We start from the raw sequence: 20,729 nt of genomic DNA, 5'->3' as shown, positions 1-20,729 counted from the left end.
GCTGATGCTAAGTAGTGTCTCCATTCCTGTTTGAGATTCCACTGTTTATAAATCCATGTTCATGTTCTTTTTTGACTGAGATTAAGAAAAGTTTGGAGCTATCCAGATGGTCTAAACCTGCAGGGAGTTCTTTGCTTGACAGCTTGTATTGTAAGCTTTTAGGTGTTTGTAGTTTACAGCTCTGTTGTCACCTCTAGTGACACTAAATCATACGTTGTTGCATTCTTCCTTGATGCTAAGACTTTTTTTAGGCTACTAATTCTGGGTGAAGCTTTCTTTTAAAAAATCAGAGACCTACTGCATTTTTTTGTTTACTTAAATGCAGTCTAGATCTCTGCTTTTGGTTTACTTAAAGCAAATCATAGTTTGCAGTTTGCGATGGACTTACCCAAACAACAGCCTTCAGAAAAAGTAGAAAAAATTAAAAAGAAGGAGAAAGACTGGACTGACGATGTCAATGATAGTTGTGTTACCATATCCATTTTGTGAGTGTTCCCATGCTAGAATTCAGCTCAGATGTGGGAGATCTTAGTGCACTTTCTTCCTTTGTGTCAGGAAAGACAAATTTACTTTTCCTACTCTCCATGAGAATACTTTTACTACCTAGGCCGAAAGTGATTTTTTCTGTCTGCCAGAATGAATGTGTAAGTATTTCATGTAAAGCTGAGTAGAGGCATGAGTTCATCAGTGTACTTCAGAGTATCTTATTTCTTAACTAGAGCAAAGAATCACTTTGTCCTCTCAATGGCACCTCTTGACCGCCAAGACAATGATGATGCAAGTTTTTTCCTGTTTTGCTAATTACCACTTAAAAAAAGATAATTCCTTATTTCTTGAAAAAAATAATCTCCCATTTATGCTCTTCCTTCCAGAGTAGTGAATGTTTAAGCATTTTTTCAAAAGCTAGACCTTAAAGAATTTCTAGAATATCATTAAATTACTTTTAACCTTATTTTGCAGTACAAATATGCCATCTCTGGGATCTTCATTGTGGCTTATGCCAATATTATAGACAGGCATTGAAATGAAGTTAAAAAATGGATGGCATCAAGGATAAAGTTATTATGTATCATATGGTAAAATGTTTTTAAACATTTTCTTTCTAAAAGACAGAATCATGTGATAATTACAAATAGTTCAGTCTTTGCATAGGAACAATATTTCCCAAGGAAGAGTGTGACAGGTATGGATATAGGATCAGTAGTATTACAGGCCCATTTTCATTTATTTGAAACTTGCCTAAGTTTAAAAATCTGATGCAAAAATTTTCATGCTAATGTCTACCTCAGATAGTTTGTTATGATCATTGGAGCAAAAATGTCCCAGTTATTTAATAAAAAGAAACTAAAAAGAAGGGGGGGGGGAGAAGGAAGAAAATTGCTATTTTTAATTTAAATACTTTGTGACTCTTGTACTTTGACATGGGACTAGCTGCTACATCAGAAGTATGACTTGGTTTACCAGGTGCAGAAGGCTCTACCCAAAGCTTCCACACTTGATTCTTCCTTCCCTGTTCCCTTCCTTCAAGATTTATTATCTTTTGAAAAACTGGGGTTTGTGTGCTCAGTGTATTAAGTGGAACTTACTTTCTAATTCTCTATCATAATCACTAAGCATGCTCTGTACTTTCATAGTTTATAAGTGTAAGAGATGGCAGCTGAATATATTTCTCCCCTTTGCATCTCCTATATCTAACAAGAGCTTGCGCATCCACCCCAGATATGCAGTTTTCTCATCAGTTCGTACCTGGGCCATTCCTACTGAACTAGTTCTGACTCAGAATAAATTTCCTTCTTAGAGCAGTTCTGAGTCAGAATAGCAATGAGGCATCAGCTCCGTGATTTGCAATGCAATTCTTTTCAGCTGGGCCACTGTGAGCCCTGGCCTGGCTGCTGGTGCTTGGATTGGCTTGAGGTTGAAAACAACACGTCTGCTGAGTCTTAAAAGATTGAGAGAGAAACTGAATGGAAACTGGAGGATAAAGTAGAAAGTAATTGTGAAAAAAGACTTTTTGGAAGGTAGCTTTAAGCTGAGAAGCTGAAACGGAGAGGTGAGAAGTGTAAAGAGTTTTGTTTGCCTGTGTGTCCACTGTCTTCATCAAATCTCCTTTCTACTTTGCATATACAGTTCCACATTTCCTATGTAGCCACTCTAGTTCTTACTCCAAATACTTCTCCCAAATTTCAGTCTCATTCATAACCATGTCCAGTCTCACCTTTTGCTAACATCTTAGCAAATTTTCCTCCCTACTCTCCACGTGGCAGAGGCTTTCTGATATAGTACAGGTATTAAAATAAAATGAGTGTTTATCTCTCTCTCCTTTTGGCTTCTTTTTTTCCAGTTTTTACCCAGCTGCTCTTAGGCTTCTCCTCATTCTTTGCCTCTTTGTCAGAATGCTCTTTCCAGACTCCTTTTCATGTCCATCCCCTACTTTTTCCATGACCAGACATTCTTTAACTCTGCTCCCTGACAGTTAAGTGAATTCCAGTGCTTACTCCCTCACTGCAATCTGTGCAATTGAGATTAAATATGTAGCTATTAAATACAGGTCTCAGTTACAACTGTATTTCACTTTTGTTGGCCTGTCATTTGACGTGTAACCTTCTGCCTTCTCTGTTGCTCATTTTTGCTCTGAAGTCTGAATGACTGCATTTTCATGATGCTCAATGTCTGAGTCTTCATAATCTTAATTATTTTATTTCTATAATCTTCTAGAGAAATGAGGGAGGAGAGAAAGTGGTTTTATCTATATAAAATAATCCAGGATATACAAATTGAAAAAAAAAAACCTTATAACCTAATTTTTCAGAGTACTTAACGTTATATGCTGTAAATTAACTTCTGTATGTTGAAAGCAAAACTCCTCTGGGTTACATTTATAACTATGTTATCAGAATTTTTGCAAAAGATATTTAAGGAATAAGTTGGAATGGGATATGTGTGGGCACAATTAATGATGCCTCAGAAAGGCTACGTTTAAGTGCCTTATCAATGTTATTAAGGTATGCAGCAGGGGAATACAATCCAAGTTTTCCAGGGAAGCTATCACTTGTTTTCATCATGATACCTTCTTTTCAATTGTGCAGTTGTTTATTACACAATTTCCAGGTGCTGCAGCAAATGAAATAAAAATTGTACTTACAATCATGGTTTTCTATCAGAGCAGATTTCTCCTGAGCATCAATTGAACCTGGAGTTTCCTGGGAAAGAATAGTGGATTTTCGTGAAGTTCCATAGTGTTGTTAGTCAAAGGTACAGGGAGGCAGAATTACTTCTGGATTGGTGGCTATAAGTCTATTTTGAATCTATGATGTGTAATCCTGATAGCATTGTATTAATTTATCAAGGTAACTGTGATAGCTGAAGTTGAAATGTTCATCTGTGATAAATATCTACTTCTCTGTTCTTAACATAAACTTTGGAAAAGTATTAAATGGTAAGAGGACTTTAAAAAATAAGTATAGTGTTACACAGTGCAAATGGATGTAGTTTGGATGTGATTGTTTTAAAAAATCAGCTGCTATAGTTGCTGATAAGCAGGGCTTAGACAATAAACATTAATTATCAGAGTTTCTTTGGCTGACTAGGGCACCAACAGCATGCTTTGACATAAAAGGTGTATTTATTGGCTATCAAACTCTTATAAATGGAAATGTGTTTAACTGACATTTGAGACTCTGTAAACCTGAGCTACTTCTTTCAACATATAAGGTAGGATTTAATAATCAAAATAGAAGTGTCTAGTGCTATTTGAAATGCCCTACCACATTTAGGCTAGCCTCCAGCTGTCACTCCAGAAGGACTCATTTCCTCTAGTCTCATGCCTGCTAGCCCCAGGTCTCAGATACCCTAGGTATCTGAAATGTCTATGTTTGAGCCACTGAGTTGAAGTTCTCTATTTCAGATGTACATTTTTGATCTAAGTTGTACAGATCTTGGTCTGGGAATCAGAGCTTAGAGATCTCCTGAATTAGGGAGATATTTTTCTTAGGGATTTTTTATTTTCATAGCCCTTGGTAGAATTTTGTTTCCCCATGAATAATTTGATAATGTTTGAGTGAAATTTAGCATCCTTGGTTCTATGGATGCGTTTGAAGGATTATCTTCTTCTGTTTGTTTTGAATCTTCTGATAGCTATTTTCCCTTATTTTTCCATACTGCTTCTATGGGGAGGGAGAGTAAAAAATGCTTTTCTTTCACATACTTAATGCCAGTTTTAATGTAAGGTCTTTAGTATGTCCCTATTTCTTTTCTAGGCTAAAGAATTCTGGTCATTCTTTATACAGAAATTGTGTCGACTTTGATCCATTTTTTTTCCTTTTTATGTACCTTATCCAATTATATTTCATTATTTTTGTGGTAAGAAGGAGCACCAGATTTACACATCCTATTTAGACTGAGCTGTGCTTTTTATGTTTTCTATGGCAATAATAGTAATCATAATAATTTTTCTCTTTGCTTCTTTTTATAAACTACTATTAAGTATATTCCTGATATTTCCAGAAAGTGATCTAACTCCAAAGGTCTTGCTATTTAAGAGAATATACTTCAGAGTCTATCACTGTGTATGTAAAATGAGAATTATTTTTTATTTGGTCTGTGAATTTATATCTGTCTGTATTGAACTTGTGTCTGCTTCTTAGTTGCCATAGTCAGACAATATAGCAATATTTGAAAAAAACATTACCATCAAAGTGAGTAAACTCTATAATCTTTCAGCTTTCACATAATTTATGAACATGTTGAGCAGCACAGGTTGCAATACAGGTTCCAGGAAGATACTACAATTTTTATAGTGAAAACTAACAAACTACACAGCTCTCCAATGGACCCAGAGCTGGCCAAAGCTCAGCTATCCAGATAAGTGTCATGGTTTGACACTGGCCAAAAGCAAGGCACCCATGTAAACTGCTCTCTTACCCTCCCCTGCTACAACTGGGCAGAGGAGAGAAAATTTAATGACAGGTGCATGAGGACTGGGAGAAAGCACTTCCAGGGCAAAATAGACTCCCCTTAGAGATAATGAGTAAAATTATTACTAACAAAATCAGAGGAGGATAATGAGAAGTAAAAGAAACCCTTGAAAATGCCTTTCCCCCCCAACTCCTCCCTCCTTCCCACTGATAGTACAAGAAGACAGGGAGTGGGAGTTTTGGTCAGTTTATCACCTGTGGTTTCTTGTGCTGATCAGGGAGACAGGTCCTTCCCCTGCTGCACCATGGGGTCCCTCCCACTGGAGACAGTTCTCTGTGAACTTCTCCAGCACGGCTCCAATCTCACAAGCAACAGCCCTCCCAAAACTGCTGCAACAGAAGTACATCCCATGAACATCAGTACCCCTCAAACTCCTGTGGTGTGGGTCACTCTTCCATGGGCTGCAGTCTTTCAAGGACAGGTTACTCCAGCCTGGGAGCAGGGCCTGCCTCTCTCTCCATGGGTCTCTCACTGGATCACAGCCTTGTCCAGGCATCCACTCACTCTGGCATGGGCACCTCCCCCATGGGCTGCAGGTGGATCTCTGCATCCCCCATGGATCCCCATGGGCTGCAGGTGGATCTCTGCATCCCCCATGGATCCCCATGGGCTGCAGGTGGATCTCTGCATCCCCCATGGGTCCCCATGGGCTGCAGGTGGATCTCTGCATCCCCCATGGGTCCCCATGGGCTGCAGGTGGATCTCTGCATCCCCCATGGCTGCAGGGCACAGCTGCTTCGCCATGGTCACACCACGGCCTGCAGGGGAATCTCAGCTCCAGCGCCTGGAGCCCCTCCTGCACTTCCTCCTCCACTGACTATGGTGCCTGCATGTTGTTCTCCTCTCACAAATTCTCATTCCTACTCAGGCTGGACTTAAAACTGGGGCCCAAACTTTGTTTTGATTTCTTCTTAATGTGTTATCACAGAGGCATGACCACCATCTCCAATTGGCCCAGCCTTGGCCAGCAGCACGTCCGTCTTCAGAGGCATCAGGGATTGGCTCTGCCAGACATGGTGGAAGCTTTCCAGCAGCTTCTCACAGAGAAGCCTCCCCACTACCAAGAACCAGGCTGTGCAAAACCAGCACAACTTGTGTTTGGCAACTTCCCAAATACACGAACATATTTAAGAAAGGGCAGAAAACACCAAACAGAAAGAGGAGGAGGAAGAAAAAACAGTGAAACAGTGAGAGAAACAATAGAGGCTACATCAAGGAAGAGGAGGAAGAGATGATCCAGGGGCTGGAGCATATATACATACATATATAAGTATATAAATATTTTGTCTGACTAAATCTGTATCACTATGGATGATCAAACATGATCAAACAGTATTGCAAACATGGCTGCAGATGATCCATCAAGAATTTTTCCCTGGTTGTCATGCAGTAGAATCCTCTTGAATTTAAATATTTTTGGTAATGTAGCAAATGATACTGTAAGCATTAGATAAGTGCTCAGATCTCCTTTTTGTCTTCTTGCTCTTTTCCCTCACACCCACTTTAACATGTAAGAGTCTGTGAAAAATTAAAAATATTTTAGACTGTAAATATTTTATTATTAATCTAACAGAGGTATAATTGCTAAATTTCTCACAGTAACTTTGAAATATATATGCACCAATCAGAAACCACAGGGGGAACATGATAAAAAAATCACTCAGAAAGACTCTCCTCATTACATTATAATATCTTTAAAGTATGTCACATGTTAGATCTAAATGTCTTGACAGGTAGCCATTTTAAGGACTTTTATGAATATAATCAATGTAATTCTCAATAGTTATATTTCTAATAACCAATTTGCTGACTTCATGTTCTTGTCAGGATAATTTATATATATATACACCATATGTTCTGTGAAATTTTTCTTTGCCCAGGTGAGCATTTAATCTTCCTTTCTCCCTAAAGGAATTATCCACATCCTTGAAATCAGAGGATCCTCCACTTATTTTTCCTGTCTGTCAGACCTTCCAGCCATAAGACCGCAAGTCATAATGATCATCTTTTCAGCAGAGGGCAGCATATGGCATTCTCAGAGTCCATCAATTCCACGGTTTAATTGGCTGCAGAAATCACTGTTGAGCTAAAGCTGATTCTGAAGCCCTTCCAACTCTTCTTGACTCTTAGGCAAGATTCAGATTTTGGTATTCTTTGTGATTGTATGGAGTATTTCTCAGGGGAATGATCTGTAGTAATGAATCCATTGAAGAAAATGAAAGTTGTTTTTCCTTTTTCTTTACGGTTACAAGAAAGGAATATTCATCTGGTTGAAATTTTTTTAGTAATGATAGTAAAGATTACATTGTTCCAATAAATTGAATAGATGCTAAATATTTGCATATCAGATAATTTTCATCATTGGTAATCTTAAACCCTTGTCTTCATAATAATGGTAAATCTGTTATGGGGAGAAATGCTTGGCAAACCATTTGATATTGGCAATCAGACTGCCTAACACTCTGAGCTACTAGTTCTGTTATACAATAATTTCAAAAAAAGAAACATTTTATTTCTTTAACAAAAATTTTCCCCCATCCTTTTTGTGTAGAAAGAAGAATGAGTTTTCATCATGTTTTGTTATTCACATTTTGATTTTTTAATTATATCACATTTTATTATTTTTCTTTCCTTTTTTTTTAACTAACAACAAATGCTTTCTGATTTACATATGTTCAAAAGTTCTCAAAATGGCAGTTCATTCTTTTTGCATGCTGCAAAGGCCTCTTGATAAATTATGAAGTTTAACACAGTTTTTACAATATCCCACAGTCTCTGTTTTCTCTGCGCTACAAAATCATAGAGTATTTGGATTGTAAAGAACCTTTTATGGGTCATCCTGTCCAACCCATCTGCGATGAGCAGGTACGTCTTCAACTGGATTAGATTGCTTGAAGCCAAGACCAACCTGGCCTTCAGTGTTTCTGTGGATGGGGCATATACACAAAACTGTGTGGAATGACTGATTCTTGTAACCTTGATGGTTGAATAAAATAAGAGAAATAGGTGTTTTAAGAATTGCTCCACATTTTTTGTTCAGTGACTCTGGGAGAATATATTGTTGTATGAGTCATCCTGAATTTCTGTTTTGCTGTTGCTTTAAGTATATGTTGTTTTTCACAGAAGGGCAGAAAATTTGTAGGTGACTATCTTTTGACAAAATTTCCTGCCAGCAAGTGTCTTGGCAGTGACAATGAAATGCCTAAAACTCAAATGTAGAAATTTTTTGTTGCTCCATGTACCATAATACCATAAGCATTAACATTAAAGAGGTATTTTTGAATCACTTTAAGGGGGAAAAAAAACCAAACCTAGTAATTTGCAGGTTTTAACTAGTTAATAGGTAGTGCTGGGATTATTAAGTCTTACTATAAAGGAGACTGAAAACCTGTTGACTTTGCAGAAAGGAAAACATATTCTACACACAGGCTGACATTTAAGCATAGTTGACATTAAAGACAATACCTTGAAAGAGGCTTGGATTAGCTCACACTCTTTGGAGGGCCAGGTAGAGGTTTGTTGGTCTAGCAGCAAAAGGTTTTTATTCAAAGTGCTTAAGTTGTTCATCTTTGGCTGGGTGTTAAGACTGCTGGGCTTCATGAAAATATATTTTTTGGATATGATGGTTAACTGTCTTGGGAAGTTTCATTCTAGGCCCTTAGAAACTTTTGAAACATTTGACTCAGTCACTTAAGCATTTTCCCACTGTTAATATAATGTGCTTGTACAGTTCCACTATGCCTCCTCTTTATTCTGTTTTATTTTTCATATTTATTTACAAACCTTCAAATGTATTTTCTATATATTAAATGTGTAACAATAGTTTGTCTGGCCCCATCTTTTTCAATTTAGTTTCTTCTCATTTCTTGAAGTAGCATAGTGGAGGATCTGTTCTTTCTTCTCTTTGATATCCTCAGATATCTGTATCCTTTCCAAAGGAATTTTTCCAACCTTATTACTGACTAGCAAAGAAACACACAGAAGTGAGTGTGACAGCCTATGTAATTTAGAACACTTAATTTATCTATTATATCATCCATTGAGTGATAGCATAATTTGGGCAATTTTAAATGTGGCATAACCACCAAGTGAGTGGTTAAACCTCTACAGTGTAGCATGTCTGACATACGGTTTAGCAGCTGAAATTTACTCTCTAAAAAACCCTAAAAGATCCCTCAAAGAACTTCAGCTTGGAATGCTTCCTGAGTACAAACACTGCTTGTGGTGCTTCAGTAAAGAAATCTTGGAGACTCCAACTATTGTTTCAGAATGTTTGAAATCGTTATGGCTCTGCATACACTGGGAAAATGTACTTCTAAACAAAGAGTTTAGATGTAGCCATTCCTCATTTTTCCTGACCCTGAGGTTAATATGTATTCTGAAAGTCCTTTAAAACAAGCTGAGGAGGTTATTGAACTTATGCTAGGGAAAATAATGTCTCAAGACTTTTCCTGAGTTTTCTTTCTATTTTGTCTGAGCAGAGGATAAGTTCTCAGTATTGGGTATAAGCTTTCCATTTTCTGTACTGGTTATATCACCATCATAGTTAAATAGTTTTCTGCTATCATTTAAGACTTGCTTAAGGCTATTTCACACTATTTTAACTGTTGAAAATTACTTAAGCGGGGGCTTTGCATCACTTTTGTTTCTGGGAGTGCCCACTCTTGGCAATTAAATAGAACCTTGAAGTAGGATAGCTCTACAAACCTTATGGGATTTTGAATTCCTGCTTGCATAGCTATGTCACATTTGCTTTAATCCAGAACAGCCACTTCATCTTCAACCTCTCAGCCCTGTTGCTCAAGGGAAACATACAAAATACCTTCAAAAGATAATTCTGGAACTAAAATTCATAACTCTGCTGGGCACTAAAAACCATGGACTCAACAGAGACATTGGTTTTATAGCACATTATATTTTTTGCCACCCTAGGATAACCTTTCTGTGCTGCACAGACAATAAATTACTTGTGACTCTTTTCCTCTCCATCTCCCTGTCCCATAGGAGCAAACAAATGTATTGTCTTTCCCTTTGTAATATTTCTCTGCCTCATATTTATGAGCTCTATTATCTTTTAGTAAATTCAATTGGTTTGATTAAATTAAAAACCAAAGCACTTGTTCTTAACTTTCATTTCAATTGAAAGATTGGTATTTCTACTTTAGGCTGGAGGAAAGTTTTGAATACCTGAAAGCTCATCATTTTCCCCTCAAATATTAAATTTGTCTACTAGAAGACAGCAACACTTATTACAAACTGTCCATATTTGTACTGTTAGAATACATGGCTAGAGTAGTACCACTTAATGCACATTAACATGATGATTACATACAACTAATTTCTCCTATTTGTTTCCAAGAGTTCTATTGTATTTCAGTCTTGTAATAAACAATTTCACCTGTCTAAACTCCTAGGTAGCGATGCTTTTGTATTTTTAATATTTTCCATTTATTATTCTTGTGTTATTGTGCATGTGGTTTATAAAACATTTTGAGACTGAGTTGGCTGAGAAGTGAAAAGTGTTTGTCCTGTTTCTTATTTTCCAACAAAAATGGAAGCATGTAAAGGAACAAAATGCACTTGATCACCAATGTCCCTGTTTCCAAGATTAAACACTCTACAGAATTTGTTAATTTCTTGGTGCCCAGTGACATGCTCTGAAAAGGTAGTAAACTTCAAGTTGTATCATCAGTAACTCAACTCTACTCAGTTTCTAATACAGTCAGTAGTGCTTGATAAAGCTGGAAAATGTGGAAATGCTGGCAGTTTTTAAGATAATCCTTTAAATAGTGGTTGCTAGTACCAATAAATTTTAAAAAAACAAATCGCTCAAAAAATGCAATGAAATGATGTGTGCAGTATTACATACTCTTCACATCAGAGATTTCTCAGTGAAAAGAAAGCCCCAAAATAAATAGCATATGCTGTCTCTGCAGGTCTCAGACATCACAGGAGATTCTTCTGAATACACCCTTATGGTTTAGTACTTATTCTTAGATGGGAGAAACAATGCCATAAATTCGAATCTTGCGCCTGTCTCTGGTTTTATAAAACTTCAGTAAAACAAATGAAAGGACACAAAGAAGGGACAGTATTTGGGCTCATGGCATTATGACATAGCATCTGAGTAGACAACACAAATAGCCTGCAGCATAGATCAACTTTATCTGTGGTGTTGTCATGTTTCATAAACTGGAGTAAAACTGGGCTTGGTCAGCATAAGATACAAAGCCTGTAAGAAAACTGTTCATAATTCACAAAGTGGTACATGTGGTTCAGCTGTTTTGCAGTGTTTTTTCAAGATCTATAGAATGTCTTATTAAAATTAAAGGGGATTTTTTTTTTTCTCAATTGAGGATGCTAGGAGAAGAAACCCAAATCTTTTAATTAGCACCCTCCCCTTACTGTTTTTTCTCTCCTTTTTGCCCTTATTTTTTCTTTTTTTTTTCTTTTTTTTTTCTTATTTTTTGTTGGTTTTATCAACATTTTTTTCAAATACCTCTAGTGGTATTCACTGGTTTTTACTATTAAATATGACTGAGCTATATTTAGCTTCAATCACCTTAAGAAATTTAGATTTACATCTGGTTATTTTTCTTTATGTGACTAAACACCTGTACTGTCTTTTTTTGGTATGGATGGGCCTAACTAGCATAATTACAATTCAGAGACATAAGTGTGTGTTTTGTAATAACATTAGGAAGCTACTAAATTGTTGTAGGGTTTACTATGTCATATTTAAAATTGAAACTTAAATCTCTGTTATAACAAATCCAGAACACTCTCAAGACTAGTAATTTTTCAACATGATGCTCATCTGCTACTGACCCTGTAGAAAAGATTCAGTGTTATTTCAAAATGCTCTTTGTTGTGACAAGCACTTAATGGTAGAAACACTACTGCCATAGCATTGGTCCTAGCTGGTCTACTGAGTAAAGACCTGTTACAAATCCAGTCTCAGTCTTCTCTCTACCCTTTTATTTAATACAGAAAATGTGTATCATTTTTATTATATTGTCTCATATTCCTGACCTAGACCCAAAATAACAGTGGAGTTGGATTTTTAAATTATTTCTATTTTTATAATTAGATTCTGTTAATGGAACACAAATTGTGTGTTTAAATTATATTTTCTGTTTAATTTATATTTTTATTTGCTCTTAAATATATTATGGTGTTAAATATAAATCTATTCTGTTCTTGTGTATGTGCAGTTAGAAAATTCTAAGGTTTTCATTCATTTTGTGAAATTTCAGTTGCATAATACTGCAGCATTTGTTGTGCCAAAAGAAAGAATTTAAGTCCATCCTTGCCCTCCCTCCAGTAGAATTTAATAAAATTATGAATCTTCTTTATTGATAGGTTAGTGAAATAAAATTGTGTTCCAGTGTATATAGGTAAAGTTTAATCTTTGCTGGTGAAACCAACGCATTTTCTTAAAAATCCATTGCTGTAGGAACAGAGGATTAAGGCAGGTTGAAGCACTGACCTGTACAGGATCTCTCACCCTGTACAACATTAATAATGGATGTCACTATTTACTAGCCCTCAAGAGCCCACTTTAGAATATATCATATTTACTGTGAAACTTGAATAAAGGCAGATGCTGAAGAAACTGTGTTGTATACAATCAGCCATGAGTGAGTTTATTGCTATAAATCCTGAATGAATCCTAACTACTTGGATTTCTACTGTCCTTCTTCTTAGCCTTTAAAAATACCTCTTACCTCTATTTAGAGTTAAGACAAGTAGTCTCAATTTGGCATTTTGTAATGCTGGATTTAACAATTTTTTTTTTTTAATGTGATGTGTTCTATGTATGATTAATTTATACTGGGAGTTCTCTTAACAGGGTGATTTGAGTGGAAATGCCATCCTTTGGCACTTGCTAATTTCCTCATGGAATAGGGTTGGCATTTGTTACTTCCAAAGAAGACAATGTTGCTTTTTGAAGAAACAAACTCACACTCTTCCAAGACCAAAGCTTTAACTATCCCTGTGGCCCAGCAGGTGGAATTAAGACGCATAGTTCCCTTGTGTTTTCCAGTTTCAGTGGAATGATGAGATTGGGAACTAAGGATTTGGTTCCAGGCTGTAGAGAACAGCTAGTCTGGTTATGGAATCAGGTTATGGAATCTCCTGGTTGGTTCTTTACAGCCTGGTTGAGTTTTACTCATCATTTGTTCTTTCTCCTCCTTTCTTCTTTCCCCAGGTCTCTTTACCTCAATCATCTTGATTGCACATTTCCTGCATTTGTTCAGCTCTTCCCTTCTCTTATCTATCCCTTCCCAAGTCATCTAATGCTGGACTTTTCCAGACTCACTATCATTCCTGACACTTATTTTTTCCTTCTGTTTGACCAATTGTGCTTCGAATCACTTGAACCAGCTGACTTTTTTCTCAGCTGAGGTCCCACCCAGTCCCCCTGTGCAAATAATTTTTTTTATTTCAGTCTCTCACTCAGTTCATTTCATGGTTGGGCACCACTTGCAGCTTTTATTCGCTACGGCCTCAAGCAGCTGGGGAGCCCGGCCAGGCGCTGCTTTCGTGAGGCCGCAGCCACCGCGTGCGCAGGCGCTTCAGGGCTATGGCGTTTGCCTCCCTGCTAGTGCTGAGTGCTCCAGCATGGGTAAGCAGCTTTGGGAGCTTCACACTGAGAGGAAGCGAAGGGACGAGAGAGGCACACTCTGCTTGCTTGCCTGAGAACGTTTTATTCCACGCGTGGTCGCAGCGACGGCTGGAGCGAGCATTCCCAGCGCGGTGCAAGGCAAAAATGGCCAATGGACAATGAAAGCATTGGGTTAAATAGGGGGTGGGTGGATAGGGGTGGAAACCCTCCTGGCCCAATAAGGACAGACAACAGGGGAGTGACATAGATCACAACCTATGGGAACATAACAGAGGTGGGTACAGTGTTCTGGGACAAATAGGATTGCAAAAGTGGGGTGATTGGTACAGAACTTTCAAGAACAATCAGGGAGTGGCTACAAGATTGACATGTAAGAGCTCCTGTGGCAAACAACTTAGAGCGAACCATTGTGAGGGAAAATAGGGGTACAGAGAACCAACCTAACTAACATTTATTAAAATCCCTAACTAAACCAACCCAACCTACAACAGTAGTTATTCTGTACCCTCTTTTGCTTTCATGCAATAGTCCCACTGCTCTTAGTGGGGTGCTTAGTTCTCAGTCCTAGCCATCCTAATCAGTCAATCCAAGGCCTCTAACATAAATCTGGAGTTTTACTTATGCCCTTTCTGGTCTTTCTTTCATTCTACTGATACACAGATCTTTCTCTCTCCAACTTACCCTCTGTTAGTACAGCCTTTGGGGAGTATACGCAAGACAATCTCTTTGTTCTCCCAAAATATGGATTGGAATATAACAAAAAAAGTGCATTTTTTGAGAAATATAGGAAAAGTTTTGAGATGGTGATTATTTTGTGCAGGTGGAATTGTTCGTGATTTTGGTTTAAAACTGTTAGATATCTTTCCTGCCCTTGTTGTGATAACAGCTTTTGAAGCATTATTGTCTTATGTCCAAGTTTGGGTAAATTTTCATATCATGCTGACATAGTTCGGAGATTAGTTCAATTGGTTAATGCATGGTGCTAATTGTGCCAAGTTTGTGGGTTCAATCCCCATAATGGGTCATTCATTTAGGAGTTGGACTTGATCTTTGTAGGTCGTGTCCTACTCAGAATATGCAGTGATTCTGTGATTATGATTGAGACCCAAAAATTTTTGCAAAGGAAGTAGGTTGAATTCTTTTAAAGGTAAAATAATGTAGTCTCCCCACCCACTTTCTTTTTGGGAGCAAATAATTGGTGTATATCAAACTACACTTGTTATAGTTTGCTTCAGTCACATTTGAAGTTGTCAGATTATTACTTGTACTTTTGAAGTATTCTTTGAATTGCTGAGTTTGCCTTTGAAGTTGTTTGAGTGGGTTTACCAACTCTACTTTCTAGGATGGATTTATAGTTTTTTGGAAAGCAAGAATCTACTGAGTTAGTATTTTTATGGAAATTTTCACCTTGAAAAAATTAGTAATTTCTGCAGATCTTTAATTTAGTACAAGCAAAATAGTTTTATTTCAAAAGCAGTGAAGAGAATGTTGAGGAATATAGTATCATAGGATAGAAATATCTCAAAAACACTTTTAACAATACCTCAGTGGTGTCAGTCCTTTCCTGAAATATATGAGGTTCTATCTCTATATTTTCCTTTTTCTAAAAGAAGGCTCTGGTGATCCAGCCTAACCTGGCTGTGGAGATCAAAATGGCTTTAGACTGCATTATAATGGGTAGGAAAAGACTTTGGTTGAAATTCAGTCTGAATCATGTTTAGAGTAGGTTGAGCAGTAATGTCTTTTTTGTTTTGTTTTGTTCTGATTCAATCAGCATTTAAGTAAATAGCCCATACAAAGTAGACTGGCATTAGCAGAAGAAACAGCAAGCCAAAATCCCTTTAGCCTCATGCATTGTCCTGGATAACACTTGATGAAATTTTCATCTTCTTAAAGGTGGGAGCTGAAACTTAATCTTTCATGATCTTCATGGCTTCCTTTCCACTGAATACTGGAGTTCATTTCATAGAGCTGTAATCTGATTGCTTAGCTAGACAACAGAAATAAATTGCAGTTCCCACCATCTCAATCCTTAGCCCCAGAAAACACCGTGTGGAAAATTGCAATTGCCCATACTGCATAATTAAGATTTGAGGAGGGACTTTCGAAATTTAGATTGCTTATGTCTGCCTATAAAAATGCCTTGTAAGGCTTTGTCTGTGCTTTTGATAGTAATCAGCATCCAGAAACACTTTAATATAGTTAGAAGGGATTCTATATGATAGGCTTTACTAGACCTTATCAGAAGTATCTAGCTGGTAGGATCTCGTTCAAGATCTGTTTTTTAGATCTAACTGTGCAGATACCTTAAGTATATTTTTCAGCATGGCAGTGTTTATTAAAAATCATAGGTTTATATTATTATGGACTGCAAGATATGAGATTAACTGTTTTTATCTGTTGCACCTTAATTAGCACTTAATGTTAAAAAGAGTTACTATTTAGTGTGGAGTCGAATTCAGTCACTGGCTGCTTTGTCCTAATTCTTGGACTTTCAAGAAGCATGTAACTGAAAGATGTGGCTGAGGAAAGACAGAAGTATATATATTCAAATTTAATTTATATCTAACTGCTGTTTCAAAAGACCATTTGAATTATAAGTGCTGCAAACACTACAAGAATATAAATGAACATGGCCACCCATAACATGCAAAATTATATTGTCCCATACATTTCAAAATTAAGTTTTAAATTCTGATGTTGTACAGCTCTTAACAGGTACCTAAACAAAGGGGAATGTAGGTGAAAAAGTAAATTGAATATCTACCACTGTTTACGCCTAATATCACATCTACTTAAAAGATATCCTTCTTGTTTTTTCATCACAGATGCAATACCAGCATATTACTCGGGATGATTTTCTTATTTGCTGCTGCCATATTTTTAAAACCAGGATCTAATGCCTAAGAGTTAGCATGTACAGAATAAACTTTCAACCAGATATTAATATTGCCTAATTAAGATACCTGTAGTATTTCTCATGTGCATAATCTTGACTTAGTCATCTTTTCTGTAATTAATTTCTCTAGGCAAATGACTCCATTTTAAACTGATATTTCAAAGAATATATAACAAAAGGACTTAGACCAGATATTCCGATATTTTGATTAGTCATTGTTATTAAAATTGCTATACATTCAAGTGGTCATCTTCCATTTTGAAATCAAACATTGAAATTTTTCAGAGAATGCCATTTGACCTTCAGATCTAGTGAACAGCTGGAGATTGGCAAACCACTGGATAAAACTAGTTAAATGTGTATAATAAAACAGAAGTGGGAAAAGAAAATAGTCATGTAAGTAAAGCTACAAAGTAGTTTTTGTTTTAATTTTTGAATTTGTATGAATAAAATCATATGGCCCAATATCACTTTGCTTTTAAATATTGTCAAACAGCATATGCCTCTTAGATTCCCAAAATATCGTTTTGTTTTGCTTTTATCTTTTTAGTTTAATATTGAAACTAAATTTTAAAAAAATCTAGGACTTCATTCTTTTTTATCCAAAGAAGAGGAATATAAAATACAGACACCTATGGGTAAATCCTCACTGAGAACAACAACAACAACAACAACAACAACAACAAAAGAAGATGCTTACACTTTTATCCCTTGTGGATTTCTTTTTAATATTTCAGAGCAATGAACATATGGCTGTTACTATCAGCACTGGTGTATTTGCGGCGATGCCTATCAACATCCACCAGAGAGCAGGGCAGCTCCAAAACCCACATCTTTTATGCTGTGGAAATTGATGGAGACAGCAACACAGCCAGCTTCTTGGCCAAACAACATGGAATGCAGTTCATTTCAAAGGTCAGCGCATATTTAAACTTGCTTCATTACTCCCACCTTTATGCTTGAGATTTTCATTTTTTTAAAATCAGTTTACCTAGAGGTTCCTTTAGAGACAGAAAAATGAAAGTGCTGAATCCTATTTTCATTTGGGGATATCAAGCTTTTTATCAAATTATAGAGGTGGCGTTTCAGAATATTTCATATCTGATCAGGAGGAAAATCCAAAAATAATTTTCTCTTTATTCAGGAGTCTTTCAGCCACTGGGACTGTTTTATTTATTACTTAATATTGTGCTCCAGTCAATCATTTTGAATTCAGACAGGAAAATGGAATTTTTATTTTTAAAAGAAAAAAATCTAGAGGAAAATGCTATTGGAATAAAGGAGATTTTATTATTTTAAAAAATAAAAATATGTCTTTTCTTCCTCTGCTGTTTTATTTTCTTTTAATCGTAGTGCATTAATATGAAGACATATATTAAACAAAGGATCTTACATAAAATCACATATTTGTTAATTACAGGCATTTTTTAACAGAGCATTTCTACAGCATTTATCACTGAGCTTGAGAAATTATGGCCTTGTAACACAATAAAGGAAAAATGTTTTTCTTCCTTTGGAATAGCATCTCAATGCACATATTTTCTGTATATGTACTCTATGTGTGTATAAACATGAAGTGTGTATTTATATTACATCTAGCTTTATTTTAACTTTCTCTTGAAAGAAGGTTATTCCTGAGCTGTGTGTTAGTACCCTGGGACACAGCCCAAATAGAAGAAGCACATCAATATCTTTCATTTACAGTTACTGGTCTGCAAAACTGGACATGTATACCAGTGACACAGTGTTAAATTTTCCTGTTGCTTCTAGTCTAGAAGCATATTGCATCAGTTGAAGTAGATCACAAATAAATTATTAAAACTTTTAATATGTTAATCTGTTGCAGCCTCCATTCATTAACCTGGAAGTTCTTTGCCAATTTTAATGAATTAAGCCTTGAAGTGCTCCTTTTGCTTTTATCTCTACTTCTCAGATGTGAAAAGCAGAGGTAGAGTTAGTAAAACAATTTGTTCAAGATCCACACAGGAAGTCTGAGGCCCGATGAGAAATGGAAAAAAACATTTCTAAATTTTCATCTCTGTGCTGTAGCTGTAAGAAATTATCCTAAGAGAGAAACTGTAATGAGCTTATGAAGAGGAGGCAGTGCATGTGCTTCAACAGCCACTATGGTCTATCCTAGGCGTGGAAATCTCTGAAGGGGCCCCAGGAAAAACTGCACCCAGTTTTCTGTTAGAATGACAATGACACAACCTTCCCAGTGTGTTCCCCTTAGTGTATAACTATTAAAATTACCACAGGCTGTTGTATTGAGGATGCTAAGAGAAAAAGCCCAGCAAACAACACTGAGGAATTAGACAGTATTTCTTTAAAGGGTGTCTTCAATGATAGGGTTGCAAAAAAGGGTTTCTTCAGGGTTTGAGTAGCACAGAGGTACTTTGTACAAGGGGAACAGGTGACAGTTTCAGTTGCTACATAATCAGGGCACTATTTATAGCTAGGTTGATGGGAAGATGTTTGGTAATATAACAGAGGAAGTCACACTGTGTTCTTTGTTCTGTAATATTTATTTAGGAAAACACCTTTTTTATTACAGTGATTATGAATAAGAAAAAGGAAAAGATGTAGAGAGAAATGTGGGAGACGTACGAAGGGTTTCCTCCTATGTATTTGCATTTCACAACCTGTTCTATAAGCAGATACCTTTCTAAGCATCCTTATTTCATATGTGGGAAAAAAAATCTTCTGTGGTACTTAAAGCTTATGGTCTTTAAGCCATGAGGAGCACTGGTTAAGTATTAAAGATTCAAATATGATTAAGCTTAATATTTTTTCAAACTTTTTGTTGGCTTTTAATGAGCTTACAAGCATGTGCTATGTGGTAAGACAAGATGATACTAAAATATTATTTGAAAAATAAACCTGTAAAACATGATAAAACTTGTTGTGACTAAAATTCCTAGATAGTCAGGAGTATTAATATTGCAGTTAGGAGTTTAGCTCCTATTTCAGGTTCCCATATGACACAGCATTTGAAGCACATACTTGAGTTCAATCCTTTTTCAGAAAAAAAAAGTCCTAATTATGTACCTAAGTTAAATAGGATCTAGACATATCCTTAAGTGCTTTCTTGGATAAGTCTGGGCTACTGAATAGGGCTCTTGGTAAAAAAAACAGTTTTGTATGAGAAAAGTGACATCAAAGACTGAAAATGCTATCTTTTAAATATGCTACTGTCACCACAGGAAACAGACTCCTGTAGAAATGGTAATTATGTGTAACTGTGACATCCTTGCTTCAGCATGTTAGCTGCAATTTAGAGTTGCAGTTTAAAGGCCTAGCTTCCCTTTGGCATTAGAGTTCACTTTTACTATGATACAGTGAATAAAGGCAGTGAATTAAGTGTGTTGCATTGGATTTTTTTTTTTCTCTCATTAAATGGTGTTATTTATTAATATGAGGGTGCTTGGCAACAAAGTAGGAAAATTGCAAGTGTGAAAAAGGCTACCAAGTAGGTATCGCAATACACTCTTGAATGACATTTGAAGAAATCCAAAATGGTAAACTTTTGCCATTGGTTGCAATAGTATTTCATTTCACATTCTGTACCAGCTCTAACTTACAAATGAAAATAGTGTGGTGAAGAGGTTTTTTAAAACTTACTGTTATGATTTCTCTTAAACTCAAAACCACTGACTTAAAGTTTCTGTAAATCAAAACACTCATAAGAAACTGTGGAGATACTCCCAGCATGTAGGAGAGTCTCATCAGTTCAAACATCATCAAAATATTTTGCAAAGAAATGCTTACTTAGGCTGTAAGTTTTGCATTTCTAGATGATAGCAATACCCTTAGTAAAGATTAGAGAAGACAGCAGATATTAAATATAGTTATATATCAGAGGTATACATTAGAAGCAAATGAATGTTAGTATTCTTTCCCACTGTTGAAATTTGAGTAAACCAAATTTCTTTGTTTTTATCCCTGTTGACTGTACGCAAGTCTAAAAGTCTTTGCTTAAGGCCCACTGTTTAATTGCTGAACAGTTTTCAAGACTTTGGTAAATACACACACACACATATATAGATATATATATATATATAGATATATATATCTATATATGTGTGTGTGTGTAATGCATACATGAGTGTGTGTTTGGACACAGACAACCTGTATATACTTATCTAAGTGTATAAATGAAGGTATGGTACAAATTTAATTTTCAACAAAGTTTCCTAGATATATTGGGTATTTATTTTTCATCAGCAA

General features: G+C 36.2%; 1 protein-coding gene across 10 annotated transcripts in view; it reads left to right on the top strand.

The window, feature by feature from the left end:
* LOC128786510 (uncharacterized) overlaps positions 1-20,729 on the top strand; it is a 196,060-nt gene that overhangs the window by 23,390 nt on the left and 151,941 nt on the right. For 5 of the 10 annotated variants that reach the window (XM_053939808.1, XM_053939805.1, XM_053939806.1 and 2 more), the window contains 2 exons: positions 16,788-16,898; positions 17,240-17,417. In XM_053939808.1, coding sequence (XP_053795783.1) covers positions 16,858-16,898; positions 17,240-17,417 — 219 coding nt within the window. In that variant the 5' untranslated portion in view covers positions 16,788-16,857. Of the gene's footprint in view, positions 1-1,961; positions 2,051-7,758; positions 7,840-16,787; positions 16,899-17,239; positions 17,418-20,729 lie in introns of those variants that run through there. The other 5 variants (XM_053939804.1, XM_053939803.1, XM_053939813.1 and 2 more) reach the window with 3 other exon arrangements.

This window comes from Vidua chalybeata, chromosome 3, assembly GCF_026979565.1.
Source record: "Vidua chalybeata isolate OUT-0048 chromosome 3, bVidCha1 merged haplotype, whole genome shotgun sequence".
NCBI classification, from domain to species: Eukaryota; Metazoa; Chordata; class Aves; order Passeriformes; family Viduidae; genus Vidua; species Vidua chalybeata.
This window is presented reverse-complemented; position numbering and strand designations above follow the sequence as displayed.